Source organism: Cibotium barometz, chromosome 24, assembly GCF_041138505.1.
Source record: "Cibotium barometz isolate CiBa-2024 chromosome 24, ASM4113850v1, whole genome shotgun sequence".
In the NCBI taxonomy this organism is placed as follows: domain Eukaryota; kingdom Viridiplantae; phylum Streptophyta; class Polypodiopsida; order Cyatheales; family Cibotiaceae; genus Cibotium; species Cibotium barometz.
Window position 1 is genome coordinate 31,140,984 of NC_141069.1, and position 15,937 is coordinate 31,156,920.

Consider the following 15,937-nt stretch of genomic DNA (forward strand, 5'->3'; position numbering starts at 1 on the left):
AAATCCCTCCTCTCACAAGGGACCAGGAGAGACACTCCCGAACAGCCCACGAGCCAGAAGGAAGAGGAGTTTTAACCTATGTGCGTTTGACATCGCCCGCAAGCCTGTAAAGAGAGAGAGAGAGAGAGAGAGAGAGAGAGAGAGAGAGAGAGAGAGAGAGAGAGAAGAATAGTCGCCAGCTGTCTCTGTCCAGCAACACTTTCTCCTGCAACCTGCCACCCTCCACAAGAGAGAGAAATGTACCAAGGGTGCCACCAAAGCCCGAACCACCACAATCCCCCTCTGCAAAAGGGAATGTCCACCGGAGAGGAAAATGCAGCCAAAGAGGGGCTGCTGTCCTGAAAAAATAGGCCGCCTAGATCCAAACTCCAAGTAGAAGAAAAACGCTGATGAAAAGTTACCTTCTGGCTGCAAGCGATGAAGCCAAACTGAAGAAGAACCAACCAGCAGAAGCTGTCCAGAAAACGCAGCAAGAAGGAGGCTGCAAATCTGTGAAAAACGCAGAGGATAAGGGACTGTAAATAGGGCTAAATCTGGGGCAGCAGATGGAATCGCTGAACCGGGAGCGATGATACCATGAAAGAGTGCACAGAGGGGAAGCAAATAAGCACTAGAGTGTGTTGAGTAGAGAGTGCAAGAGAGAGAGAGATATATGGAGCAACTATGCTGAATATACTGAAGCAATATAGTCCCAAGCAAGAGACACAAGCAGTCTCGTAAGTGAGGGAGCAAAAGATATACAAGACAAGATGAAAAAATGAGAGGCCAGCCCACCTATACCTATTTATAGGTGGGGAGAGCTGGCCAACTGGAACTGCATAAGTTGGCCGACTGGGAAAAAGGCATCCAGGCTGGGAAAAAACCCAAAAAAATATATTAAATAAGGGCGGCTAGCCCACAATCAAGGGCCATGCAAAAGGGACCAAAAGGACACCAGACATGGGCAGAACTGGGGATGAATGTGCTAACACCATCTGCGTAGAGGAAGAGAAGAGAGAGTATGCTGTGCCACTTGCAGCTTCTTTGTACAGCTTGTGCAAAGAGGGATTTCGTGGTATGGCTGCTGAATGGCCAGAAAAAGAGAGAGAACGGTAGAACTCAATCAGTTGCCCAGACTGTACGGTCCATTCGGTCGGCTGCCCAGACTGAATGGCCAGAAAAAGAGAGAGAGAGAGAGAGAGAGAGAGAGAGAGAGAGAGAGAGAGAGAGAGGGTCGCTTGCTGAAGATGTGTGCGCATGCCCTCAGAGAGAGAGAGAAAGAAGGCTGCCCGGCCTGCTCCTATAATATGCGCATGGCTCAAGAGAGAAAACCAGCTCCCCTTTTAATGAACTCGACTATCCAAATTTGTAGTGCTTTTCCCCTTTTTACCAAAAAAGCTAGACTTTGCCCAAAATAGCAACTTTTAAGCTTTTTCCCCAAACTTGAGCTAGGCGCCTTTTTTTGTCCATAGAGACTTGTCAAAAAATAATAATATGTCCACCCCTTTGTTAATAGGGTGTAAAAACACTCTCTCTCTCTCTTTAATGATGAAGATCCCATGGTACTTTTACCCATATGCCATCTTTAAGGCCGAAATCTTGCTGGTTAATGTTCTAGCTTTCTTCTGTGGGGAAAGATCCCCGTTCACACCTTGGTTCCACCTGGTCGAGACGGGTGAGGGAATCAAATGGTGACATCTACTCCGTTTTATAAGATAGTTGTGTGCAACTGTATAAGGCTGATTCCACTGAAATATCCTTCAAGAATAGCAGATGCACTGCCAATCCATAATATTTTAGCCATAAAACAAGATCCACGATCCGAAGTCAGATATGAGTACAAGAGCCAACCGTATCACTGTATCCATATCCTAAGTCAACAACTTTGATAATAACCAGACACAAGCACAAGAGCCAATTGTGTCCCAAATATGGATAAATCCATATCTTGAGTCAACAACTCTGATATTAACTAGACACAGGCACAAGAGCCAACTTTGTCCCAAATATCCATAAATCCATAAGTAGCTTTAAGTTCCTGCAAAAAGAGAGCAAGCAAAATACATAGCCACAAAAACATCTTGCCATGCCATTGGATTGCATAAGGGCACCACCCCTATGATCCATACGCTTGCCCAAGCCAAACATGCTTCACATGTCCATTGGTTTACCAGGGCAACGACCCTTCTATGAAACCATACATGTTCGCTAGGGTTTTCCATGAGGCTTCACTCACCAGGGTCACCAACCCTTCGATGAGTTCACGTGGTCACCAACCCGAAGTCACTCACTAGCGTCGCGAACCCTTCCATGAGTTGGACAAATCACCAACTCTTCCATGATCCCATGAGTTCCGATAGTGAGAGATCAGAGTCACCAATTCCTCTCACTAGATGGAGTCACCAACTCCTCTCACTGGATAGAGTCACCAACTCTTCCACGAGTGCAATATATCATAAGATAACAATAAAGAGATCCTAGTTCTCCATAAACATGTCTACGATAGATAGTTTTACAGTCATTTCGGCCAATGATAGAAATCCATAGAGAAATCCTCAATCCATAAGATATCCAATAAATCCACTGCAACCATAGTATACTCAGTCTAGAATCATCTAGTCCATGTTATTGATAAATAATTCATAGTTTTGTAACTATATATGCGACATATTCTAGCGTCCCATACCACTAGAATACTCCCCAGATGAGATCCTTGTGTAGGTGACGATTCTAGCATCCCATACTGCTAGAAGCCTCCAGTACACAAGACTAAAAACCTTAAACCATTTATCAAAACCATAGAGAAGCCTTTTCTAGAATCAGAATGGTTTCCAAGGAAAATGCCTTTCAAAAAAATAGCTTTTCTGAAACACATCTCAAGATAGACACGAGAAACACTCTCCACTTTCGTCAGCAAGGGAGTTCGATATGTACAAAATTCTAAACATTGGCCAACTTGGAAAGACTCAAAGTATTGTAGGCATATGCTCACTTATGGTAGTGCTATGTGTGATTTGTACTTCTATATTATATGGATGTGGCACACATGCAAGGGTTGACTTGCATTTTGTGGATACCACACTTTTGGCTCTCTCTCTCTCATTTTTGTGTGCGAGCTTCTCTACCCTGCACCCAACCCTAATGTGCAGGTTTGTGTGTGAGTGTGTGAGTCCAACACCCAACATTTGGTATCAGAGCTGGGAGTTGGGAGCTGGCCCTGAAAGTCTGCTGCTAGGAGAAAGCCAACGAAATTCCGTCGACGTTGTGTTTTTTCGTTCGCCGTCCGTCCATGGATTCCGTCGTTGCTCCACCGTCTGGCCGCCAGAAACGAGCGGCACTAGTGGGGAGCCCACCACCAACGCCTAGCTCGCGGGCGGCACCGCCCTCTGTAGCCGGCGGCGACATCGCTGCCTTCGCCCGTCAGCGCTCCCATCCAGCCGCCCAAACCACGTCGGTGTTCGGTTCCGTCTCACAGCTGCCGTCGCCCAACGCTCTCGTCTCGCCGTTCCGTTTCGGCCGTCCGTTCGCTCCTGCCAGCGACTCGTGCCCAGGTGACGGCCCCCGCCTGTTCCGACTTGCCTGCGGCTTCCGCTCCAGAGCCGTGCTCGTCTGCTCCATTCCGCCGTTATCGGACCCCGCACGCGGCCAGCCCGTTCCAGGCCTCTCTGAGCGCCTGCCTCCGTCTACGGACTGGCCCGACACCTGCCGAGCTGCAACGATGACGACGACTCGACGACCGTCGCCCGTTCTATGTTCCGCTGCCGCCGGGCTTTGGTGCAGCTAGCCTACGGCTATCGCCTTAGCCTATCCCATCAGCTCGGTGCGCTCAAGCTCCAGCTTCCCGTCGGCTGCCCACAGCCATCCGCCGCCCTGCTGGCTCCCTCCAACGCCCGTTAGCTCTATTCGACTGTCTGCTCCAAGCCTGTTGCCCTTGCCTGAAGGTATTTCTCTGTACACATTTTTGGTCAAATACAAATACAGATTTTGCAGCCATTCTAGTGTAGGTCATATGCAGATTTTGCAGACACTTTTGTGCAAGTCAAATTCAAAGAAAAAATTGTGGGGGATTTCTCAATTTGAGGCAAAATTGAAAATTGCAATTTGGGGGTTTTCGAAATTGAGGTCAAAATCAGCAAATTGAACCTCTTTCATTTGTAGAAATTTGGGGGTTTTGTGAAAATTGGCCAATTAGATGCACATTGAAGCGATAGGAGTGCATAAAAATTGGGGATTTTCAAATTGGAGCATGTAATTGGGCATTACAGCTGCGATTTGTCGCGTATGTATACACATTGTGTGTAATTGGACAATTTGGTGCATGTTTACACTTGCTTTGGTTTGCAGGCATACATTTGCACAGGACATTTGGTTGCCTGGCAGTGCACATTGGTGCTTGGTTTGCTTGCAGATATATTTTGTTGACATGGCACAGCATGCTACAGATGTATTTGGTGTGCTCACCCAGGAGGACAAGTTCCGTAATTTGCTGGTAGCCAAAGGGCTTTGGGGCATCGTGTGTGGTGATGACACACGCCCACTTACCATACAACCAGCCATGCCTCAAAGGGGAGGTGCTCAAAGAGCTCCTGAAGTAGAACCTGCTCCCACACAAGAGCAGAAGAGATGGGACTCTAGAGATGCACAGGCCATGTCATTGATAGTCCTTTCAGTGAAAAGGACTATTATTCCGCACATTCGTTCTTGCAAGACATCGAAGCTTGCATGGGACACATTGGAAGCAATGTATCAGGTACGCAACGAGGCAAGATTTGCCTACTTGAAGAGGCAATTGGATCTTCTTTCTATGGATGAGGGTGACTCCATGGCAGATCATCTCACCAAAGTGAAAGATTTGCAGGAACAATTGCTCAACATTGATGAGGTTATCCCAGACAGATAGATGGTCACAAACACTCTTCATTCTTTACCGCCTTCCTACTTGGGCTTTCACACCTCTCTCAACCTCTCAATGAGAGGAGGTGCTGATCCTGTCACTTTTGAAGAGCTCGTGGGTTTACTCTTGCAGGAAGAGCAAACAAGAGCAAACTTATTGAGCAACCGTGGTAGAGAAAAGGCATTTACAGCCAAGGATAAGGGTAAAGCAAAGAGCTTTAGGCATGGGGGACAACAGTCTAGCAAGGCTGGTCATGGACAGTCCTCTTCTAGTGGTGAAAAGTCTAACAAAGGAGATGCAAACAAGCCCAAAAAGAAGGGCAAATGTCACTACTGCCATAAGCCTGGACACTACATCAGTGAATGTAGGAAGCGGATTGCAAAAGAGAAAAGGAAAGAAGCAGGCAATGCAGTAGCAGACTCTTCTGATGACAAAGAACAGCAACCAGCTAATGTAATCCAGGAAGAGTACACTTTTTTGGTCACATGCACTAGTGACACACCAAGTGCTTGAGACACTGATATGTCTTGCATTGCATCTGACAGACAGAATGCATCATGGTATTTTAATAGTGGTGCTTCGAGCCACATCACTTCATGCAAAGATGTATTTTAGCACTTGGTTTATGCTTCAAAAGGCCGCACTGTATCATGTGCAGATCATACCACATATCCAGTAAAGGGAATTGGTAATGTCGTACTTATTGCAGCCAATGGTGCCAATATATGTATGAAAAATGTATTGTATGTTCCAGGGATAAAGAAAAATCTGCTCTCCGTCTCGGCCATAAATGACCAAGGTTTAAAGGTTGAATTTGAAGATGGGAAGTGTTTGGTAAAAGACCCATGAAAGGGTTATGAAATAGTCACTTCTGGAACACGATACAAAGGCTTGTATAAGCTGGACAGCTATGACAAGCGCACTTATGATGCAAATACAGTGGTTGCCCACACTCCTGCTATGCATGATGCAGAGCTATGGCATGCTCGTTTTGGGCATGTAAATTTTTAGAGTTTGATGCTTCATATGGTTGATAATATGCCGCCTCTTGAGTCTCCACCAAGACATGTATGTGAGGGGTGTATTTTGGGAAAGATGCAAGGAACACCATTCCCCAAAGATGGAGCTGTTAGAGCTGAAAGTAAATTACAGCTCATACATAGTGATGTATGTGGTCCAATGCGGACACCATCCATAGGGGGGCATCTTTACTTCGTCACATTCATTGATGACTACTCCAGGTTTGCTTGGGCTTACCCTTTGAAAGCGAAAGCAGATGTGTTTACATGCTTTCGACACTTTGTAGCAATGGCTGAAAATATGTGTGGATGTAAAGTCCAAACACTCTGCTCAGATAGAGGTGGAGAATACATGTCAAATGCATTCAAGGATTATATGCTTCAAAAGGGCATCAAACACCAATGTACTGTGCCTTATACACCGCAACAGAATTGTGTAGCTGAAAGGAAAAATAGATCTCTCATGGAGATGGCAAGATGCATGGTGAAAGCACAAAAGTTGCCTCACAAATTTTGGATGGAAGCTATAATGTGTGCAACTCATGTGTTGAACAGGTGTCCAACAAAAGCTTTGAAAACCATAACACCATTTGAGGCTTGGTATAGCCGAAAGCCAACAGTGGATTATATGCGTACATTTGGGTGTTTGGCATATGCACATGTGCCAGAACAACTCCGAACAAAGCTAGATGACAAAGCAATTAAACGCATTTTTGTGGGCTACAGCAATGAAAGCAAAGGATACCGTCTTTATAATCCAACTACACGAAGGATTTTTGTCAGTAGAGATGTGGTATTTGCTGAAAATTCAGAACAGCCCATGTACAGTGAAACTCGCACGCGGGTGCCCGGGGGACTAGGGCCTTTTGCACACTTGTTGATACCATCAATGCATATTAAAACACTTAAACATGGCCACAGCCTTAACACATATCCATCATCTTTTTGCATAAAACATAAAAGCTGGACAAAACATCCACAAATGCTGAAAATGGAGCTTGCACACGTGACAGGCTGTAGAAATGCCGAGCCAACAATATAATCCATATACCTCCGTGTGGGTACTGATTCTTCTCCAAAAACCACGGGTCTTCATGCAATAGAAAGGGTATAGCAAGTACAACTCTCCATTCAGCCGGTACAGTAGGTACAATGGTTGGTACAGCTGGTACAATGGTTGGTACAGCAAGTATAGAAGCTGGTACAGCCAATACAAGGGCTGGTACAGCAGGTACAGTGGCTGTTACAGTCGGTACGGTGGCTGATACAGCAAGCACAGCAAGTACAGAGGTTGGTACAGCTGGTACAATGGGTGGTACAGAAAGTACAGAAGCTGGTACAGCCGGTACGGTGGTTGGTACAGCAGGTACAACAGTACAAAAGCTGGTACAATTGGTACAAATGGGTGGTACAACAAGTACAAAAGCTGGTACAGCCAGTGCAAGGGTTGGTACAGCAAGTACAGCAAGTATAAATGCTGGTACAACAAGTACAATGGCTAGAAATCATAATAAATGATTAAATACCCTTGCCTTCAGTATTTCTTCGCGATGGAAGCCTCCAAAACAGTCCCCAACAGCCGGTATTCTTCATGGGCAGCCTTCAAGTGAGAGAGAAAGAGAGTAGCCATCATTAGGGCAGCCTGTAACGGTGGTAGGGGCTAGTGTGTAGCAAGAGAGCTTCCATTAATGAAGAGAGGGCTCCAATTTATAGATTTGGGTCTCCCATGAGCTAAAATGGCAAGAGAAGGCTACGATGACAAGTGGAGAGCCACACAATAGCTGAAGTGTTAAGTGTGAGGCCACTTGTCTCACTTTGATCCACTTTCTAACAAATGTCAGGCCACTTGTCTCACTTTGGTCCACCTCCTTGCCACATGTCCCAATCTAAGAGATGGGTCCTTCCATAAACTTTATCTCTAAAAATATCCCAACTGGTAGACATTCTGTCATAGGCACTTTGCCAACTCTTGGTATCTGCTCAATTCCAGATGTAATGACGCGAATAGAATTTCCATTGGAGTCAGGCCAAAAATAGCAACTCTCCTAAATTTTAGGAGTGTGGTCCTTTGTATTCTAGGATAATCCCCCATTCCCAAAGCTCCAAATATTTAGGCATCCTGGAGTCCACCAGACCCCTTTCATACTGGGAAATGTCCAGGCTGGTGACATACAGCTTGTATAAAAGCAATGATACAGGCATACAGGACATGTTTGATGGACTTTTACCCATTGCAATTAGGGGGGATTCAGATCAGCCAGCCCCAACACAACAAAATCCTCATGTAGAACATGTGGAACCAGCCATTCAGTCCCCTTCTATGGAAGAAGTGGAAAGTCTTGTTAGGGAAGAGCAAACAACCATAGACACAGCCAAGTCAGTGCCAAGATGGTTGCTGAAAACTTTGCAAGAAAGCAAACTTGCAGCTCCACTCACAGGTAGAACAAGGGCTAGTTCCAGCCATACTTTGAATATACATCGTGGGGAGTCTGCATTTGCAATGGGTGGTCTCTTTGATTCAGAAGAGCCTTCTTCTTATGAAGAAGCACATGAGAATGAGCATTGGTTGCAAGCTATGCAAGCTGAAATTTCTTCTATCATGAAAACAATACATGGGATCTTGTGGAATTGCCTAAAGGCAAGCATGTCATTGGAATAAAGTGGGTGTACAAAGTCAAAAGAAAGTCTGATGGTACTATTGACAGGTACAAAGCAAGACTTGTGGCTAAAGGCTACTCCCAGAAAAAGGGAATAGATTATGAAGAGACTTTTGCTCCTACTTCGAGAATGACCACAATAAGATCAGTGATTGCATTGGCTGCAGATAAAGGATGGATAGTGCATCAATTGGACATCAAAACTGCATTCTTAAATGGGGATTTACAGGAGGAAGTATATGTAAATCAGCCCATTGGTTTTGTAGTTCCTGGTGAGGAACATAAAGTATGCAGCTTACACAAAGCATTGTATGGATTAAAGCAAGCTCCAAGAGCTTGGTATGATAAGATACATGCTCATCTAACCAGCCAAGGTTATGAGAATAGTCCAGCTGAAAGCACATTATATGTGAAGAAAATCGATGCCGATATTCTCAGTCATCTTGTATGTTGATGACATGCTCATTACAGGTACTAGCAAAGCACAAATTTCAGATTTCAAAGCTGATTTGAAAGCTGAATTTGATATGTCAGATTTGGGGCCTTTACACTACTTTCTCGGCATAGAGTTTATGCATACAGATGATGGCATTGTTATGCAGCAAACTAAGTACATAAAAAGTTTGCTAAAAAGGTTTCACATGGATGAATGTAAGCCCATTTCTACTCCGGTAGAACCAGGTGTACGGCTTACTATGCATGATATTGGAGAGTCTTTTGAGGCCGGCATTTACAGCTAGGCAGTGGGATGCCTCATTTACTTGTGTAACACGAGGCCAGACATATCTTTTGGGGTGTCTTTGTTGAGCAAATTCATGCACAGCCCAGGCACAAAGCATTGGCAAGCAGTCAAACGCATTTTTCGTTATCTTAAGGGTACCTTGGATCTTGGTTTGTTCTATCCCCCCAGGGGGGGGCAGCTTGCAGCTTTATGCATACAGTGATTCAGATTGGGCTGGTGATTATGATACCAGGCAATCCACCAGTGGGAATTGTTTTTTTCTTGGCAGTTCATGCATATCTTGGTTGAGTAAAAAGCAACCCACTGTTGCTACATCTACTTGTGAGGCTGAGTACAGGGCAGTCTTTACAGCTACAGTAGATTGTGTATGGTTGAGGAGACTATTGGCTGATCTTCGTGAGTGTCAGTAGACACCCACCACCATTCTCACTGATAGCCAGAGTACTACGGCCGTGGCACGAAATCCAGTATTTCATGCACGTACCAAGCACATAGAGATTCATTATCACTATGTCAGAGAGAGGCTACATGCAAGGGAGATCAGTTTATCTTATTGCCCTACACAAGATAATGTTGCAGATCTATTCACAAAGGCTTTACCTTGAGAAAAGTTTGAAGCTTTCCGCAAAGCTTTGGGCTTACTCTCATACATAGAGTGATCTGCTACCTTGTACAGGTTCACACTTCCACTACAGGGGGGATTTTTAGGCATATGCTCACTTATGGTAGTGCTATGTGTAAACAAGGCTTAACCAAGGGCACTTTTTCCCATGTGGTTTTTTCCCTTGGACATCAAGTGTGAAAGGACACTCTAACATATAATATTTTGTACTTCTATATTATATGGATGTGGCCCACATGCAAGGGTTGACTTGCATTTTGTGGATACCACACTTTTGGCTCTCTCTCTCTCTCTCTCTCTCTCTCTCTCTCTCTCATTTCTGTGTGTGAGCTTCTCTACCTTGCACCTAACCCTAATGTGCAGGTTTGTGTGTGTGAGTGTGTAAGTCCAACACCCAACAAGTATACTTAGCTTTCCTTTGCCAGGTTCCTTACGAAGCCAAAAGAAATATCTCCTCAGCATACCATAAGATATCTTGAGAGATAACTTGCTTGTAAACTTGATTTATAATCCACAATAATCCATATGGAAGGAGTGTTGAACACGGGCACATAAAACCAACTCCATATTCTGAGGATAAAATTTGTGAATCCATAAGTCCTGAGACCAAGCTGTCTACTGCTCATGCTCATGTCAATAGCAAAATTGTTGGCCATTGTAGTCCCCACTTCTGATCTCTTCTCTTTCTCATTTTTGGAAGGAAGTCTCTTGCTTTTGAGAAAGCCTTTGCCCTGATACCAATGTCACAAGACGGGGACACCTAGCGATAATAGACCAACACGTCATATACCAAATGCAGAGCATGATAACACAGTGGAAGAATCATAAATAATACAAAAACACTGCATTGAGCCGGAATGGCCAGCCCCCCCCGTGAGAATCTTCTTTATCAGATAGAAGCTTTTTACAAGAACTCAAGGTGCGGGTGAAAAACACCGGATCTTTCCTGCAGTAATTCGGCAAGGCAACTCAAGTACATGATCCGCAAAGATTTCCCAAAAACTGTCCAAAGACAATCCAAGAACAGCGCTCAAAATTTTGCCCAAAACCACCCTCAAAACTGTCCCAGACAGACTTCACACACGTGTGAGCTGATTCTGACCTTGTACGACTGTACGGGCAGGCCCTGTCTCGGCGGCCGAATCTCTATTCCAATTTCCATCAGTGCAGAGGGAGAGAAGGGAGAGTATGCTGTGCCACTTGCAGCTTCTTTGTACAGCCAGTGCAAAGAGGGAATTCGTGGTATGGCTGCTGTACGGCCAGAAAAAGAGATAAAACAGTAGAACTCAGTCGGCTGCCCAGACTGTACGGCCAGCGAAAACTAATCCCAATAGCTGTTGCTTGTAGCGTATGGCCAGAGAGAAGAAGAGGGAGAAAGCTGACGACTGCACGGCAGTTTTCCTTCTGGTGTTGGCAGCTGTACGGTGGCTGTTGTATGGATGGTTCAGCGCAGGACAGAGAGAGTTAGCTGGTTGCTTGCTGAAGATGGGCGCATGCCCTCAGAGAGAGAAAGAAGGCTGCCCGACCTGCTCCTATAATATGCACATGCCTCGAGAGAAAACCAGCTCCCCTTTTAATGAACTCGACTATCCAAATTTGCAGTGCTTTAAACTTTTACCCTTTTTACCAAAAAAGCTGGACTTAACCCAAAATAGCAACTTTTAAGCTTTTCCCCCAAACTTGAGCTAGGCGCCTTGTTTTGTCCGCATAGAGGTGTCCAAAAATAATAATATGTCCACCCCTTTGTTAATAGTGTGTGAAAACACTATCTCCTCTCTTTAATGATGAAGATCCCATGGTACTTTTGCTGATATGCCATCTTTCGGGCCAAAATCTTGCCGGTTAATGTTCTCACTTTCTTATGTGGAAAGAGCCCTGTTCACACTTTGGTTCCACCTAGCGTATGAAACACTGGTGGAGACGGGTGATGGTGACATTCTCACAATAGAAGCATTTGTTGGATTTCTTCCTATTGAAGTATGCTTCTTCTTCCACTAGTCCTTTGACTTACTTCACTTCTGGACGTTGATCTTGATTTTTCCTTCTCTCTTCTTTCATGAGAGCCATAGCTAGGACGCATGCGGTAACATGCTTCTTTACAGGGTTGGAATCAGGTCATAGGCAGTCTTTAGAAGGTCTAAATTTAACCTTTTGGTTAGGGAGACATCATCATTTTTTTGTACCATATAATACATTGAACAAATAGCTCATCTCTCGCTCTTCTCTCTTTGTCTAAACATCATTAAAGTTTGCATCATTGTCCTTTATCAGGCGTAGGGCTGAGGATCAAGTAAGCAAGGCTTCCATGTATACAACATTGGTATCACATCATTCATGCTCAGCCCCCTAAGCTATCCCAGGAAGGTGCATAGAATCCATAGCATAATACATCAATGGTAGCATTATGAGGTGGTGTGCAGCAGGCAAAGCCAGAGGAAAGCATTCTTTGGGAGTGTGTGCGCAAAGGAGGACACCCGTTAACTCTCAGATCAGTTCCCGACGCAAAGCAACATGCATGATCATTCTCGGCTGTGGACCATAGTTGTGATAAGGGAAAGGGATTGTTGCAGGCATGGGGATAGAGTGAAACAGATGCAAAGTTCGTTAACCAGACTTGGAGTGGAATAAAGATGTTTAGGCAATCAAAATCAAAGTCAGTTGAAGTCAAAGTCAAAGTGAGTAGTCCAAGGAGGAAGGATGATAGGTTTCCAACATGTCATCAAGTTTAACAGGTTGGGATGTCACATGTACAACCTCTCGTCATTAGTCCTAGATTCGGCAATGTTTTAGAGGAGATTCAGGGCAGATTTAGAGCTGATTTTGCAGCCCAATAGGCTTCCAGATTGCCCGAGACATGCACCCATATATAGGGCAACTTTTGGGCACAATTTGGACACAAAAGATGACTTTTTGGACGAAGTTTTATGGGCTGAAAAGGCTTAACCACTGGATTACAAATTTTTCTCTTCATAGCCAAGCTCTCATTTGTACATATCATCTAATCCCCCTTTGGGATCAGGTCATAGGGAGTCTTCAGAAGGTCTAAAGTCAACCTTTTGGTCAGGCCAAAGGCTTCAGAAGTTGTATAGTCATCATCATCTTTTTGTTCCATAAAATACATTGAACCCACAGCTCATCTCTCTCCTCTCTCTCTCTCTAAACACCATTAAAGTTTGCAACGTTGTTCTTTATCAAGCTTAGGGCCGAGGATCAGGTAAGCAAGGCTTTCATGCATGCAAAAAAGATGCTCTTGCAAATTGGTGAGGGCGGCAAACTGCTCCTCCATGGCTTCGGTAGTAGGCATGAAGAAAATAAAGGCTAAATCTAGGGTGCAAAAGACTTCTTTTCCACAGTCAGTTCTCTTGACACTAAGGTTTTTGTCTGAGTGAATGAGTAACAGAGAACTATATAGAGGTCAACTCAAAAGCACTTGCCACCTATGTTTGTGAGTAAATCGTTGAAATTACAAAGCCATCCAAACCGGCTAAAGGCTGAAAACTGAATAATGCTACTACATAATTCTATTGAAAATTTTTCTTTAGGCAATCAAGTCAATCTCAGAACCCCTTTTCAGGACAATTGCTGGCTGGACTGGAAGAGAAGCACTTTTAGGCTGCTGACAGAGGTGGAGGGGCTGGAGAGGTATGTGCTGAAGCACTATACCGAGGAATGAGAAGTGGTGCTGGGGAAGGCTTCTTTTAGGTCCATGCAGAAGCTAGTTGGATTGCTCACGACACGCTTTTATTGTCAATTATTATCAATTTTTACAAGTGCTTAGGTTGAACTGCAATGCTTTGCCCACCCATTGCCTGTGGGTGCCCTGTCCGAGTACTAGCTTATCCAGCCCTGCCCAAACCACAGGCCCACATTCCTGGACTTGGTCCCAGGTGCATCCATTCTTGAAGATCTCTAAAAGGATTGATTGGGAAGAAGGTTCTTGAATCATAAATCATGAAGGACCTGGAAGTGTCCCAGGCCAGCCAGAGCCTGTGTGAGACCAGTACAAATCTCATCTTTTGAAAAAGGGATGTGACAGTTCCTCCATTCTTTGAGGTATGCCTATGTTGTAGCGCCATATATCTTGACCTGTCACATGGCCAACCATAGTAGTTTGTTCATTGGGTCTCCGATGAGTGTAGTTTAAGGGAAGCTTTATGCACCCATGACTAAACAACACACAACTTTTGCTTTTGTTTTAAGTTTGTGAATAGCCATGGTAATTGATGTAATGGTGAAGAGGATGTTCATGGTGGTGGATGGGAGCTGGTTGGCTGCATCAAGAAGTATATCTGTGTTGGCTGAATCTGGAAGCTGATCAGTTCAAAAGTGAATTCTTAAGAGCTACCAAAATAGTTTTTGTTGATTCTTGGCAAAGAAACCTTGTTTTCTGTTTTTGCTGACAAGACTTTTGGACTCACTGAGTCTTTTTGGCTGGCCTGCAATGATGATGGGCTGATTATTATCTTTTGCTTATGCTTTCCACTGCTTGGCAAGCTATCTGTTTTGAGGTTTGGTATGCTTTTGGGGTATTTTGGAGGGACTCAAATTGTGAAGGAGAAAGAGAGTTGAATACATTGGGTGTCAATGCCAGTGTGGAACATGGTACTCTATTTTTTGCAGAGCTGAAGTTTTCTTTCAACAGAGATTATTCAAGGGTTATGCTGCTAATGAATGCAGGTTGTAGATGCTGCATGCATTACATAAGGAGCCTCTGTCACCAAAAGAACCAAGTGATTGAGGTTTGGGATCTCACATCAAAGAGTGCCATTGTTCTAGGATGTTTGGTGTTCTTTTTCCAAGTCGTAGTTTTCCTATGGATGCGAGCAGCTTCAATCAAATCGACCCCACACATTGGGTTCTTGACATGAATTTATTTGTGGGTAAGTTTCATGTCATGGAGTTTAAAGAGCTGCAGCAATTTGCTCCAGTTTGTAATGAATCAAAGAACTCGGTCGGATTGCAGTAACCTTGCATGGTATGAGACAATCTTAGTGATGCTGTGCAGCTAAGATGAGCATATGCTTCACTGCTGCAGGAGAAGCATATGACCAAGTAAAGGAAATTTGCATTTTTCTCCTCAACGAATATTCTTTACCTCTGGAGAAAGCTTTGGCAGTTTATGTGCAGTCTCCTGGATCTCAGTTTCAGTATTGTGGTGCTGTACACCGAGCCTGCCCGTCCGCTGTGCTGCCATTGTTATGGCCGAACCCAGGTGGCGGGCAACTCCAGATAATGGCACCTGATGCAGCTCCCCTTTCAGCTAAGATTGGCCTCTCTGTCGAAGATGTAGTCTCTCTGCCTGCACTGAATGTTGGACAACAGCAACGAGTGGAAGCTCTTGCATTAAAGGTTGGCGAAAACCTCTTCAACTTCATGCAGTCTTTTTGCACAGTGGATGCAAATAAACTTGTGGTTCCAATGGATATTTTGGATCAATGGTTCAAGAAGTTTCAAGACAAAACAAAGAGAGATCCTGAGTACCTCAGGAACTTCATCCTGTGAGATGTGTATGCATATGGAAGTGCCCCCTGACAGGGAGCATGGTAACAAAGTATTTTTCTGCAATTTCAGTTTTGCATATGAAATTTTGCCGAGGCCATTGCTTGTATGTGTTATGCGACTTGGCATATTTGGGACCCTTGTAGTAATTCATTACACAAGTCTCTTCACTTTGCATCTGAAGTTTTCCCAAGGCCATTGCTTGTGTGTGTGTGTGACTTGCCATGATAGCGACCCTAGTAGTTACTTATTGCACGCTTTTTTATTCCACGGAGACGTTTTAGTTGCAATTATTCTGGCAAAACTTCAGAAACAGGAGTAATGAAGAGATGTGCCGGACACTATTTGCAGTATGGCCTTGAGACTGTTCCAAGGTAACCAATTGCTAATGTTTTGACAACATCAAGTTATGCCTATGGTAGTTGATGACAATGGGTTATGAAGGCTAGTCTCGTGCGAAGGGCAGGGTTTATTGGTTATAATGTACCAAATATAATGGTTCCACTTATATTAGTTGATACAGTT

At 44.3% G+C, this 15,937-nt stretch overlaps 1 protein-coding gene across 4 annotated transcripts in view; it reads left to right on the forward strand.

The window, feature by feature from the left end:
* LOC147625175 (protein OPI10 homolog) overlaps nt 1-15,605 on the forward strand; it is a 36,061-nt gene extending 20,456 nt beyond the window's left edge. For 2 of the 4 annotated variants that reach the window (XM_086818428.1, XM_086818431.1), the window contains exons 2-3: nt 14,591-14,793; nt 14,919-15,605. In XM_086818428.1, coding sequence (XP_086674554.1) covers nt 14,691-14,793; nt 14,919-15,415 — 600 coding nt within the window. In that variant the 5' untranslated portion in view covers nt 14,591-14,690 and the 3' untranslated portion in view covers nt 15,416-15,605. Of the gene's footprint in view, nt 1-14,589; nt 14,794-14,876 lie in introns of those variants that run through there. The other 2 variants (XM_086818429.1, XM_086818432.1) reach the window with 2 other exon arrangements.
* Nucleotides 15,606-15,937: the final 332 nt, after the last annotated feature.